Below are 13,846 nucleotides of genomic sequence, written 5' to 3' on the forward strand. Positions count from 1 at the left end.
GGATGCTTTCTGGAGGAGGTGGGCTCTGAATGCTTCTATATTCCTAGCCTAAGACCCAACATCCCTCCGCATGGGGAGAGCTCAGGCCAAGCGCTGGGGCAGAGTCAGGCGAAGGCCGGGCAGGGTGAATTCTCTCTCAGGGCCCTGCTCACCTCACTCCTCAGGACAGACCCCTACAGCTGCCAGCTGGGCACCACCAGCACAGTGCACCTGTGAAGAGGGCCTGGGAGCCGGGGCACAGGGCCTGCATTTCTTCCCTCCCATTCTCTGACCCGTCCAAGCAAAGAGGACGGCGGTGGCAGGTCCCCACAGGACGGCAAACGAGGAACCAGCCATGTGCCCTCCTGAGACAGGGGATAGGCCGGTCCTGCAGTGCAGACTTGGCGGTTCCCCAGCTCCCGTGGGCGGAGACTTCGCTCACCGTCAGTGGCCTGCAGACTGTACGTAAGCCCCAGGGCCAAGTAGCCTTTGGCCTTGAACTCTGACGTTTTCTCTCCCGCATCAACGACGGTTTTGGCAAACTTCTCAGCCTCTTCCAACTGAAAAACCAGGTAAGTTAAAAACAACAGCAACATCCTGCAGAATTTCTAACATGAGTTCCTGTAAGCATCTGCTGTCCTAAGCGATTTCTGATGAGTCACTGTGAAAATAACTCCCAGATCTTCCAGTTCTACTCTGGTGATTCTGTTTTCTTTATTTCAGCTTCTCAACAGTCCTCAGGATTCCCACCTTGCCTTTTTGCTTTAAACCTTTCCTTATTGCTTTTTTGCCCTCTTTTCCAAGGTCACTTTTATACTTGGTGGGGCTCTTTGTCGTATCTGTTTTTCACTGATTGGCTCTGTAATTAGATTGTGCTAGGTATTCAGAAGTTATATATATATGTATGTATAATTTGTAAAGAATAAAGTTCTTGAAATATTTTGTGCTTTTCTTTCCTTTTTTGCATGACATAAAGAATCTTTTAGGCTTGGATTCTCTTTCCCACAAGTTGTTAGAAATTTCAAAACTCCATCTATTTATTTTACAATATACCGCACACAGACCTCGCACTGGCAGATTCCAAAGGGAAAAATGTGCACCTGTAAACTACACCCACAATAAGACCTTTTGCACAACTCACTAGAGGCAAAAATAATAAGATTTGCTCCTTCGGGGTATGGTAAGTGTTGATGTTATTGAAGCTGGGTGATAGTACATAGATGATAGTTGATTATACTCTTTACTTTTGTGGTATTTGGAAATTTTAATGATAAAAATGTAAAAAAAAACAGAAAAGATTTGTTATTCTCATCTTGTAAAAAGGAGTCAGGTTTATGTTAGGCGTTATGGTGATGAACGATGCCATCGCTGGAAGGAATGTGGCAGAGTCACAGCTGGAAGCTGGCATTCTCAAAACCGAAAGATTCGGTCCACAGCTCCGGCCACTCTCGGAGTCTGCCTGCATGTCCCCTCACTTGCCACACCAAAGTGTTAAAACCTGCACGGACCACACAACACCTTCACGGCTGTGTTTCAGGTGAGAGCCACATTTCAAAATGTGTTTTTTCTTCCACACTTTCCCAAGAAAAATTTGACCAAAGTAGGACTCTTTCTTCACAATGTTTACTTTCGCCCTGCTGGGTGAGAATAAATGGAAAAAAACAAGCAGCAAGGACCATAATGGTAAAAAACCTTAGCCAGGTGCCTCAGTCTTTTGGGCAACTTCTTCTTATCACTAACCTTGACATGAAGTTAGAGAAAGACATGAAAACTCCATCGTATGTGGCGATCAATTGAGGTTTCTAGTTTCTGCTCAAACAGTACATTTTTGAGGTACTACAATTGTTACAAATCAGCCTCTTCCCAGATTCAAAGCTGAACAAGAACATTTGAAGCAGAAAGCCTCTGTGCAGGAAGAGGAATGAAGGAAGTTGGGTTTACACATGAGCTAAAGTAGAGGTTGACTCTTGGCTTTACAGAAAAACTCAGGCTCTCCTAAGAGGGAATCACTGAGTGGCATAGACTTTTTCAGTCCCATATGACTTACATACAGGATGCATCTGAGTAGGAATTCCAATTCCATCTTACCATTTCTACTTTTCAAGCACATTCCCATGAAAAAGAAAAACCTGGAGTTGTACTGATTCCCCGGAGTCCTTGGGGTGGAGTTGAGGCCTGAGGAGGGCTGTAGCCCGGGCCAGAAGCCCAGGGCTCTGAACAGCCTTGCTTTTGTGTAGCTGATGAACTGCTACTATTTCCTCTCTGCCTAGGAATCAAAAGGGTGGCAGCCCCTGCACACGCGGAGGGCCCCAGCCCCACTCACCCAGTGAAGGGAGCCCATGCACAGCTTTGCGGCCAGGAGCGGGATGGTGGCGTCGTCCGGCTTCAGGCGGATGCACTCTTTCAGCACCTTCACCGCGCGAGCAGACTTGGCAAAAGGAGATCATTTCTGTGAAACTCAAAATTTTTGACAGAACCAAACACTAAAGCCTTCCCAGTGGGGTTTCTGGTTAGGATACCCTCTTAATGAGGTTTTCCAACTTTCACCCAGTGAAGCAAGGGCCTGGGGATGGTGATAACCTGAGCTTGGAACTTTTGGGGGACCGGGGAGTAAACTGCGGTTAAAACAAGTGAAAACGCTGCCCCGGAATCCGCCTACTTTTATTCCCTACTTGTGTAGCCATTGTAAAAGTAAGAAAAAAAATAAAGACAGTGGAGGTTTACGTTATTATAAAAAAGAAACTATCTAATTTAAAGCATACCATTCAGAATTGAAAGCATACCGCTCCACTTTGCCCAAATAATCTTGTGTCTCAGACTTTACAATTCACTAAAGGGCCCAAATTAGCAAGAATAACAGTGGCTATTATCTTTATTGAGTGTGTTCGTTTTGGGGGTCCTATGCTAAACACCTTGTGGGTATCATCTCACTACCTGATGACAATTCTATGAAGTCGGTACCATTTCTCCATGAGACAGAAGAGGAAGCTGAGACACTAAGTGACCTTAGTGGGTCACACGGCTTCGAGGGCAGTACCAGGCCTCTCTCTCCACAGCCCTTGCTTTCAACCAGTACCATACACTGCCTCATATCACATCTTGCTAAAGATAATTAGCAGATTTCCCCTGCCAGGATAGTTTACACTCTCAGATGAGTGAAAGGGGTCAGTGTGAAGAACTGACCTTAGTTTAAGCCACAGCTTCGGATAAATAAAGTTACAATGACTAGAAAAAGGCAAGAATTTCAAAATTTTCTTCTCATTGATGTGTCCATGTTGGCCCCCAAATAATTAAGTTCGATTGCTCATTTATAAATGACCACAGGACAGTTTCAAATAGCTGGTGTAGACATCTACCAGGCATCACGTCATCCCATGAAATTCAAGTTAACCATCAACACAGAGGATTGTATGTCACAAAGGGAGACTCACTTTTCCAGCAGCCATGAGTGACAGAGCAAACTGGTACCAGAGGTGGAACTCCTCAAAGGCAAACTTCATGGCTCTTTCTAAGCACTGGTTTGGAAAGAAGAACAAATGCAGACAGGTAAGAACTGCCGGTGTCGCAGCTGGACAGGTGTGAGCATGCGTCTGTGCACACTAAGAGAAGTCCTACCAAATCTGCTTCCCTGGAATGCTTAAAGCACCCTCCTCCTCCTCCACCGAACCCCTCCCGAGGAGCCCCCCGAGGCAGCCCACTGGGCCAGAAGCGGGGGACAATCCACAGTTGACTACAACACAACCCTTGATCCCAAGTAGCTTTTCATCCAATACAGGCAAAGAGGCAGGGTCACAAACTACTCAAATACAAGGTCCCAACTGACAAGCGCCCCAAGAGGAGGAAACAGAAAGTACTGTGGGAAAGTGGTCACGGGAATCAGGAACGGCATCCTGGAAGCCTGGTACTTGAGCCAGTTTTGTTGGATGAGAAGAGAGAAAACACAGCTAGGATTTGGAAACGGTACTCCGGGAAGAGGGGGACAAACAAAGACGTGGAGGCACGAAAGAATATGCTTCGACGTGCCAATGACACGTGGTCCAGTACAAAGCCAGCTGAGGGCACGGGGGCCAGAAGGCAGGCGCGGCTGGGGCCACGTCACTGAGAGTCTGACATGGCGGCTCCTTGTCTGAGTTGTTCCATCTCCCTCCCCCTCCCCAGCTTTGGTTCTCCCTCCTCTGTGCTCCCAGAGTTCATACCTGTGTTAACGTGATGTCTTCACCCGCCCCAGCCCAGCCCAGCCCAGCGCAGTCCCACTCTGAGAAACTATCCAGGGCAGAGATCCTGGCTTCCCTGTCTCCTCAGTGCCCGCCCGAGGTGAGAGATCTAGAAATGCAGATCACTCAGCCCATGAGGAGCCTCTGGTTTCTGCACAGAGTGACACGACCACGTCAGAACCTAAGGAAGATCATGGGGTGAGGGGGGTGTATGACCAGGGTGGATGAAGGCCAGGAATAAGGTGGAGAGAATGGTCCAGGGACTTCAGAAACAAGGACAGAAGCAAGAAATGTGTCTGAATTAGAATCAGCAAGGAAGGGCCACCCAAGGAAGGAGCGGGTGGCTGGTGAGATGTAGGGAGTGAAGGGGGCCCCCAGAGTCTCTGGCCTGCATACCCGGGAGCAAACCCATGGCACGGAAGGTCTGTGTATGCAGGTGTGTGTGTGTGTGTGTGTATGCAGGGGTGTGTGTGTGTGTGTGTGTGTGTGTGTGTATGCAGGTGTGTGTGTATGTGTTTATTAGAGAGAACGACAGAGAAAGAGACAGAGAGAAAGAGAGACTGGGGAGGCAACCTGAGGGGAACAAGCAGGCAGAGAAGAAAGTGCAGACATGAATTAGAAAGCCAGGCCCCTGGAACAATGGGCCTCTCATGTGAGGCCTTCTCCCAAGGAGGTTTTTTTTTTTTTTTTTTTTTTTTTGTGTTATGCGGGCCTCCCCCTGCTGCTTTTTTGTGGTATGCGGGCCTCCCTCTGCTGCGGCCTCTCCCATTGCGGAGCACAGGCTCCGGACGCGCAGGCTCAGCGGCCATGACTCACGGGCCCAGCCGCTCCGCGGCACGTGGGATCCTCCCAGACCGGGGCGCGAACCCGGTTCCCCTGCATCGGCAGGCGGACGCGCAACCACTGCGCCACCAGGGAAGCCCAAGGAGGTTTTTAAATGGACAGAAAAGCCTTAAACAACAACAAAAGCTTCACCCTGAGAGGGCAGAGAGCTCCCATCAGGGTCACTGCAGAGACTGGCATGGACATGCAGTGGCACCTACGGCACCGTGTGGCCACTTTTCTCCAGCGATGCTCCATGCAGCCCGGGGGCAGAGGAGAAGGACAGGTGGGCTGCTCAGGATTAATGGATGCACAGGAGGGAGGGGCAGGGGGCTGGGGCTGAGAGACAAAGGCGCCACAGAGAAGGTGACACTGAAGGTCATGATACAGGTAAAGTGAAGGGGTGAGAGGAGAGGAAAGAGTTCCAGAATTTTGAATGGTCTTCACAGAGAAAGTCACAGTAAATATTATGCTGGCTGGTTTACTGTGAAAACCTGCCCTAAAAAATATATTAAAAAGCGAAGTATAAGCAGTTAATAAGCCCATGCTAATGATGGTGTAGGATGTAAAATGGACACTTGTTCCCTTATTTTGATCACACTGGAAACACACTTAGTCAAAAACTCGGGGGTGGACATGTGACTCCATCCTAGACCAGGATGTTGGCAGCAGTTAAGGGGAGGGCATCTGCAGTTGGCATACACTTTGCCCCCAGCCCTGGTCCTTCTTCCGCCCGGGACACAGACTCAATACTGGAGGTGGGGCAGCCAGGAAGTGAGAAGCATGAGGACAAATGCTACTCTCTAGAATGACTGAGCAGAAAGAGAGAAGGCGCCAGGCCTCTGATATCATGAGACGCTGCAGCTGCCTCTCATCGGACTTCCTGCCATGGGGAAAAAATAAACTCATATTTGGTTAAGGCCCTCACTATATGCTGGTTTTGTTAATTACTTCTGGATACACCTCTCACGAATCAAAACACTGAATAGCAGAGCTGGGACCTGAATCTGTCCCCAGAGCCCTCTTACCTGCTCTGCTACACAGATGAGCAACGAGAAAGCATTGCTGTGCCTTTAAGAAGCACAGTGGGTGTAAAAAGAGGAAAGCAGCTCGCTGAGAAGATCAAGTGGGCAAGATGGGGTGGTGCGGGAGGACTTAACCCAGGTGTGGGGTGGCATGGGCTGGGAACACATGGGGGAGGACAGGTACTAAGGAGAGAACGCCAAGCAGTGAAAAGCCAGCAGTGCTTGGAAACTGATTTAGGGAAGGGGGATGAGGGATGATGAAGAAGGAAACAAGAATGATATCACAGTGGTGGAATTAGGCAAAGCAGTCAGTATGTGGAGAGAAGTAGGTAGATGATGATCAAAAATGAGGTTTGTTCTACAGCTCCACTCAACTGATTCATTGCAATATAACCACTAAGCACTTAAATATGTGCACAGAGACATTTAAAGGTTTAAGTGCTTTTCTGCCTCCTTTTGTGAAGAAGAATGATAAATATCAACTTCTTTCCTGATAAACAAAAGGAGCTCACAGCTGAAACAGTCTGTTCTGAATCAAAAAGCTAGATCCTATAAATAAGCGTGCATCCTTATTTTCTTTTGTGACAAAGGCTGACATACTCATTATCCTCAGTGAGAAACATTCATGGAAGCCTAATGGGTATAGAGCGCCACTCCAGGTGCTCCAGGGAAATACCGGCCCTCATAAAGAGTAGACTCAGAATCGTGGGGCTACCAGGGAACTTGGGAAGCATCTAGTCGAAGTCTCTTAACGGAAGGGACATTTGTCATTTTGGCTGCCTATCACCTCAAAACTCTTCTGTTTATTTTCAGGCAGGGGTTGGGGTAAGGACACCCTAGATAAGAGGGGAACAGACTCTGCTTTCCAGGTGCCAAACCTAAGGGTGAATGAAGGAGGGAAGCAACTGGAGTGTGTCATGTGACCTGAGCCTGGCCAGTGAGATGCTCCTGCCAGCAAGCTGCATCCAGAGGTCTGGGCAGGGGGACTGGCTGTTGGAAGTTGTTTTCCGTGGCCAGGCCTGGGGGCCACGGTCGCAGCTGGGTTGGTGGAGGCCCTCCAGAGTTAAGAGTATCCTCCCAAACTGGGGCAGGGGGCTTGCCTCCTTAATTTCTGCTCTCCCCTGTTCTTTAGCCTTCTGTGGATCCTGTGTGCTAAACGGTATGCATTGGTAGATGCATGACTCTTCTGCCTGAATTAACAAGTCAGGTCTGTTACCTACAACCAAGGCTCTGAAGGTGCACCCAATCAAATGCTTCAGGCCCCTCTGATAGCACCCCCTACCACCCAGCCCCCAACAAGGAGTTGTACTACTTCTGCCTGAGAACCTTCCAGAATAGGGAATTCATGACATGTACAGCAGCTAGAAATAAAGAATCACCACAGATTAAGTGTGTGAATTGGGGCAAGCCAATGAACTTCTCTATACCCACATTCCTCACTGTAAAATGAGAAATACAATAGTAATTAATGTAGAGCGTTATCAGGAAGATTAAATTAGTTAATACATAATAAGCAACAGGAACAGTACTTCAGATACAGGCTAGAAGGTGCTAAAACAAGGTTAGCTATTACCTAAAATTAACATTCTTATATTAAGAGAGAAAATGTAACATGGCATCTATCACTTTACCCAAATTTAATATATGAAAATTCAAACGTATAATACATTATATCAGAAATAGTTATTTACTTTACAAAATGTTGCCTCATTTTAGAAAAGGATTCCATCTGAGACCCTTGAAAATAATGTACAACTTTATGGAACCAAACTGTTAGAATACATGTTTATTATTTCCTTAATAAGTGGTAGGGACTAAAAGTTTGTGTCCCCCCACAAAATTCTTATGTTGAAACCTAATCCCCAATGTGACCGTGTTAGGAGGCGGGGCCTTTGGGGTTGATTGGGTCATGAGGGCGGAGCCACAGAGAGATCCCTTGCCCCTTCCACTGGGTGAACAGCGGGCAGTCTGCAACCAGATGGCGGGCCTTCACCAGACATCAAATCTGCCAGTCATGATCTTGGACTTCCCAGCCTCCAGAATTGTGAGAAATAAACGTTTGTTGTGTACAAGCCACGCAGTCTGTGGTATTTTGTTACAACAGCCCAGACCCGCTGAGACAACAAGCTCTTTGCTAACACTGCAGCCAGGTGCTCTTCTAATTGCTTTACAAGAACTGCCTCGTTCGCTGGTCCTAATGACCCAACAAGGTCCCAGCAGGTACTGTTACATTTACAGAGGAGGGAAATGGAGCACAACTCTGCCATGTGACCATGCAGGGTCTCGGGCAGCTGTGGCAGATCCAGGATCCGCACCCAGGCGGTCTGGTTCCAGAGCTGGAGCGCTTATTCATAGCACTCCACCGCCTCTGAGACGTTAATTACAGATACGCCACTCAACTGACTGGGCCCACCCGAACTGCATAAAGCAAAGTATAGCTAAATAAAAGCCTCCTAAAAATGCCACATGTTCCCTGAAAGATTTCCGAGGTTCAACAATATATTTTACTGCTGAGGGGCCCTCGCTCCTGTGTCCTCTTGGGGATCCCTGAAGCCCTGAGGACTGAGGCCTTTCCAGCTTGCAGAATTTTCAGGAAACCTCACAGAGCCCAGAGATGTCCACCAGCACCACAGTGGCCCATCTCCAAGGTGCGCGATTTGACAAAGATGTACACAGGCCACGGTTTCCTCTACACTGCAGATCTTCCACGGGCTCCTCCCAGCTCGGACCCCATTCTCATAACTATAACTATCCACATCCCATTATCAGCCATCGGGGTGTCATAAAGAGAGTTAGGAAATGCAAACCAACAATTACAAATTAACCCTTCACCCCAATTCAAAAGGATTTGCGCTCCGGCCTCAGAACCGATGGCTCTGTCTTCCTGTGGGCTCTTGGCATCCTCTATACGATGACGGCAGCTGGCTCTGAAAAAGTGCCCAGACAGCTCCAGATGCTCCTGGAATCCTGATGGCAGGCGTACTGCTAGGCTATGTAACACGTCCTCCCCTGTGTTCCTGTAAACACTGAGATTACATAAATCTCTAAGCACTCAGGTCAACATACCTCAATCACAAAGGAAGCGCTCTTCCAAAGAATGCATCTAAGACCAAAGGGAACCTGGGGTGTCACTGGAGCATCTGCTATCCACAGCCTCTGCCCCTTAGACTAGGTCTTTGCTCACCCCAGTTCTGTTTGGCTATCCCTTTTAAGCACCTTAAACACACATGTATGTGACAGAGTAAAAATTTCCAGGTTTTTTTCCTTCTTAAAAATTTTTATTATTACTATTCCTGTCCCCTGTGAGTTAATTGCCTTTGATATAAATAAGAAGTTTGGTGATAAAAATTTTTTATTATTGAAAAATTTCAAACACAGACAAAGATAGGGGAAATAGCATCATAAGTCCCCATGTACCCTTCATCCTATTTCAACTACCGACTCAATTCTCAACCCTGTTTCATTTATATCCCTACCCATTTCTCCCCAACACATTATTTTGATGCAGATCACAGATAGCATAGCATCTTGTCCATAAATTTAAAAATTCCAGTTTTAATGAAGTAGGGAGCCTGGGAACACAATATATGCTATAAAGTGAGATAATTCACATTTCAATAACGGTTCCAGTCTAAAAGAGGTACTAATGAAAATGGAAGAAGATGTAGGTGTTGCAGGATGGAGACAGACGGGAGTGGGGTGCATATAAGAGGCGGCTTCGGTCCCCCAGACCCAGCCTGGCTGGTGGCTGGAGAGGAAGAGCAGAGGCGGCGTGACGCTGAGAGGAGAGCAGCGCGTGCTGACGGCAGCGGCTCTAAGGCCAGACTGCCTAAGCTTAATCCAAATGCCTCACTCACCAGCCAGAGGGTTGTTATAGGGTTAAAGGAAGTAATACATGCAAAATGCTTAGAAGAGTGTCTGGCACAGAGTGAATGCAATAAACATGCTTCTGCCGATGTCGCTTTCATGAAACAAAGAAGTAGTGGATGCTGCTGCAGGGCTAGATCTGCAGGGAGGAGCCCTGGGAACGGGGCTGGGGTGCCAGTGGAGGGTGGAGGGAGAGAGGAAGGGAGCCCCTAAGTGGAAAGGGGGAGATGAGAGCTGGCCCTTTTCCACTTCCAATGTCCAGCGGAGAGACGGCAGTGTGGCCCTGGAGAGAGGGACATGGACTCCAATTCAGATCTGCAGATCCCTGAGTCACCCACACAAAACAGCAGGTGACATCTCCAAATCATCTCCCTTGCAAGAAAAGAAGATGGATTTGGCAACAGTATTATCTCTACCAGGAAAGACAGGCCCATTTGCTGTAATCAGACTTACTGCCACCTCTCTCTACATCTCAGATAACATTCATTTAGTACCAAGAATATTTGGTAGGACAATAATTAGACTCTAACTGGCATCCTAATCATCTGAGTGGTAGTCAAAATGCCACTTCCAAAAATGTTATTTCCTTTTGGTAGCAAGAGCTCATCCTTTCCAGTCTCCTATTTTGGCTTTTCATAAGCCAGCCATCTCTGAGGGGGCCCCAGGGATGAGAAGTTCTTCTGGCAGAAGAAAAGGATTTAGCAATTACCTTCCTAGTATGCAAAGCCCAATTACACGAACTGGGTGCATGGCAGTGACAGCTGTACAATAATACCACAAGCAAGGAAAAGCCAACGTCTATATTTGGAATTCAATGGTGAGATTCAAAAACCCATGGGGGAGGGGGCAGGAATAAAATAATCAGATACCCCTCAAATTTAGCCTGGAGGGGAAGTCTAAAATTTATCACTATTAAAAGAGAACAAATAACATAGAGAATTGTCTTCATTATTCACCTTTGTGGACAGGTTGGCCATATCCTACAAGTTCTCATAACCTAGATCCTTCAATGGATTAGGAAGGTTTTCTTTTCTACATCGTATATACTTAATGAATCAATTAATACAAGTAATTCCTGGCAGGTGTGTGACAATTTTTAAAAATTTAACATGGTATATTAATAATATTTCATTTCCTTACTTTAGCGATGAAAAACTATCTAAGCAATGAAAAGCTATCTAAGCAATTTAGACATTTTGGACCATTATCTTAGACCCACAGATGGATATAATCAGAGAGCGTGTTGACCTTCAAGATTATCTCATCCCATTCTTACTTTACTAAGGACATGGAAACTAAGACCCAGAGAGAGGAGATAGGACAGGTCCAGGGTCACACGGTGGCAGCCCTGAAATTAGAAGCCAGGTCTCATGATGCTCAGGTCGGAGCCCTTATTTCTAAATTAACTGCATATAAAAGTACAAATTAAAGTGGAGTTCGAGAGATCTACTCTACAAGGAGTCTGGGGCCAGGAAAAGCTTCGAAAAGTCAGGCTGATGGGACCCTCAGCTACAAATAAAAGTCCTCCGACCCAGTTTTGAGAAAACATAGACAACACCCATCAAGGCTTGCTCAAGTTTTCTCCCCTTAAACTGGAAATAAAACAGAGCAAAGCCCACATCTGTGCCCCCACTTCCTGTTTCTCTTTTTGCCCTGAAACAGCGATATGACTCCAAGCAGAGGAGTGTCAAACCTTTATTACTTCGGCAGATGCTTAAATTAGAGGCCACCGCTGCCTCTGGCCATGGTGGGAGGAGTAGAGAGTGGGTTGTTTTTCAAAGGTCACAGACTTTATTACAGAGCGTGAACGCTGGACGCCACCCTCCGGCACGCTCTGCCTTCGAGGATGTGAAGCAACTGGATCAAGTTTGCACAGTGAGTAAAGGGTCGTCAGGTTCCTACTCAAATACCGTTCCACCTGCTCTTTTGCTGATGCAGCCCTTTGTTATTCTTACAAAATGAATCCCTAAATTCAGGAAATGGGCCTTTCATTCCTCTCCCTCCTCCCTCCCCAACTGCCCTCACCTTTTGGTCTTTGTTTTCAGTCCTTCTCCCCTGGCTCTGGGCACCAGGGACTTCAACCATGGTGGCCCCTTGACACACAGAAGATGTAGGGAGGGAAGTAAGGTGTCCCAGGTGCTCCCCAGAGGTGTGTTTTACGCAAAGTAGGTGTTCAACGAATGCTTGAATATAGGTCGAATGTTAGGATCCATTCTTCTGAATGTCCTTTAAGGGGGGCCACAGACAAATCTTCATGACCTTGGATTTGGCAATGGATTCTTAGATATGACACCAAAAGCATGAGCAACAAAAGAAAAAAATCAGTACACTAGACTTCAGAATTAAAAACTTGTGTGCATCAAAGGACATTATCAAGAAAGTGAAAAGACAACCTACAGAATGGGAAAAAGTATTTGCAAATCATGTATCTGTTAAGGTTTTTATCCACATTAAATAAAGAACTCCTATAACTCAACAACAAAAAGACAAACAGCCCAATATAAAAATGGGCAAAGGGGACTTCCCTGGTGGTGCAGTGGTTAAGAATCCTCCTGCCAACGCAGGGGACACGGGTTCGATTCCTGGTCCGGGAAGATCCCACATGCCGCGGAGCAACTAAGCCCAGGCGCCACAACTACTGAGCCTGCGCTCTAGAGCCCACGGGCCACAACTACTGAAGCCCAGGCGCCTAGAGCCCGCGCTCCGCAACAAGAGAAGCCACCATAATGAGAAGCCCGCGTACCACAACGAAGAGTAGCCCCCGCTCGACGCAACTACAGAAAGCCCGCACACAGCAACGAAGACCCAAAGCAGCCAAAAATAGATAAATAAAAAAATAATTTTTTAAAAAAATGGGCAAAGGTCTTGAACAGACATTTGTCCCAACAAGATACGCAAATGATGAATATGCACGTGAAAAGATGTTCAACATCATGAGTCAATAGGCAAACTCACAATGAGATACCATTTCACACCTACTAGAATGGCTATAATACAACCACAACAGCAAAAAAAAACAAAAACAAAAAATAAAAGCGTGGGAGAGAATGTGGAGAAACTGGAACACTTGTGCCTTGCTGCTTGGAACATAAATTGGTGCAGCTGCCATGAAAAACAGTTTGGTAGTTCTTCAGAAAGTTAAACATAGAATTACCATGTGACCTGGCAATTTTACTCTTGGACACATACCCAAAAGAACTGAAAACAGGAACTCAGATACGTGTACACCTGTGTCCATCACAGCATTATTCACAATAGCCAGAAGGTGAAAACAATCCACACGTCCACCAACAGAAGAATGAATAAACAAAATGTGGCCTATACACACAATGGAATATTATTCAGCTATAAAAAGGAATGAAGTTCTGATACATGCTATCAGATATATCATTACAACATAGCTGAACCTTGAAAACATTAGGCTAAGTGAAATCAGCCAGAAACAAAAAACTAGTATTGCATGAGTCCATTTGTACAATGTACCCAGAATAGGCAAATTCATAGACACAAAAAGTAGCTTAGAGGCTACCAGGTTATGGGGGTTGCGGGAATGGGGAGTTTTGCTTAATAGGTACAGAGTTTCTGTTTGGGGTGATGGAAAAGTTTGGAAACAGACATAATGGTTACGCAACACTGTGAATCCAATTAATGCCACTGAATTGTATATTTTAAAATGGTTAACACGGCATTTTTTAAGTTGAAAAATTTTTTCCCTTGAGGGCCGTAAGAAGAGAACAATGATGCTTAATTCAAAAAACATACCCATAGGGGCTTCCCTGGTGGCGCAGTGGTTGAGAGTCCGCCTGCCGATGCAGGGGACGCGGGTTCGTGCCCCGGTCCGGGAGGACCCCACGTGCCGCAGAGCGGCTGGGCCCGTGAGCCATGGCCGCTGAGCCTGCGCGTCCGGAGCCTGTGCTCCACAACGGGAGAGGCCACAAC

General features: G+C 46.7%; 1 protein-coding gene across 18 annotated transcripts in view; it reads right to left on the reverse strand.

The window, feature by feature from the left end:
• TTC7B (tetratricopeptide repeat domain 7B) overlaps positions 1-13,846 on the reverse strand; it is a 249,175-nt gene that overhangs the window by 100,106 nt on the left and 135,223 nt on the right. For all 18 annotated transcript variants that reach the window (XR_008618724.1, XR_008618723.1, XM_024130960.3 and 15 more), the window contains 3 exons: positions 3,411-3,494; positions 2,303-2,407; positions 422-539 (listed from right to left, as the gene is read on the reverse strand). Coding sequence is in view for 16 of the 18 variants with exons in the window: in XM_024130960.3 (XP_023986728.1) it covers positions 422-539; positions 2,303-2,407; positions 3,411-3,494 (307 nt within the window). In the remaining 2 variants the exon portion in view is untranslated. The remainder of the gene's footprint in view (positions 1-421; positions 540-2,302; positions 2,408-3,410; positions 3,495-13,846) is intronic.

The sequence above is a fragment of the Physeter macrocephalus genome, chromosome 11 (genome assembly GCF_002837175.3).
Source record: "Physeter macrocephalus isolate SW-GA chromosome 11, ASM283717v5, whole genome shotgun sequence".
NCBI lineage: Eukaryota > Metazoa > Chordata > Mammalia > Artiodactyla > Physeteridae > Physeter > Physeter macrocephalus.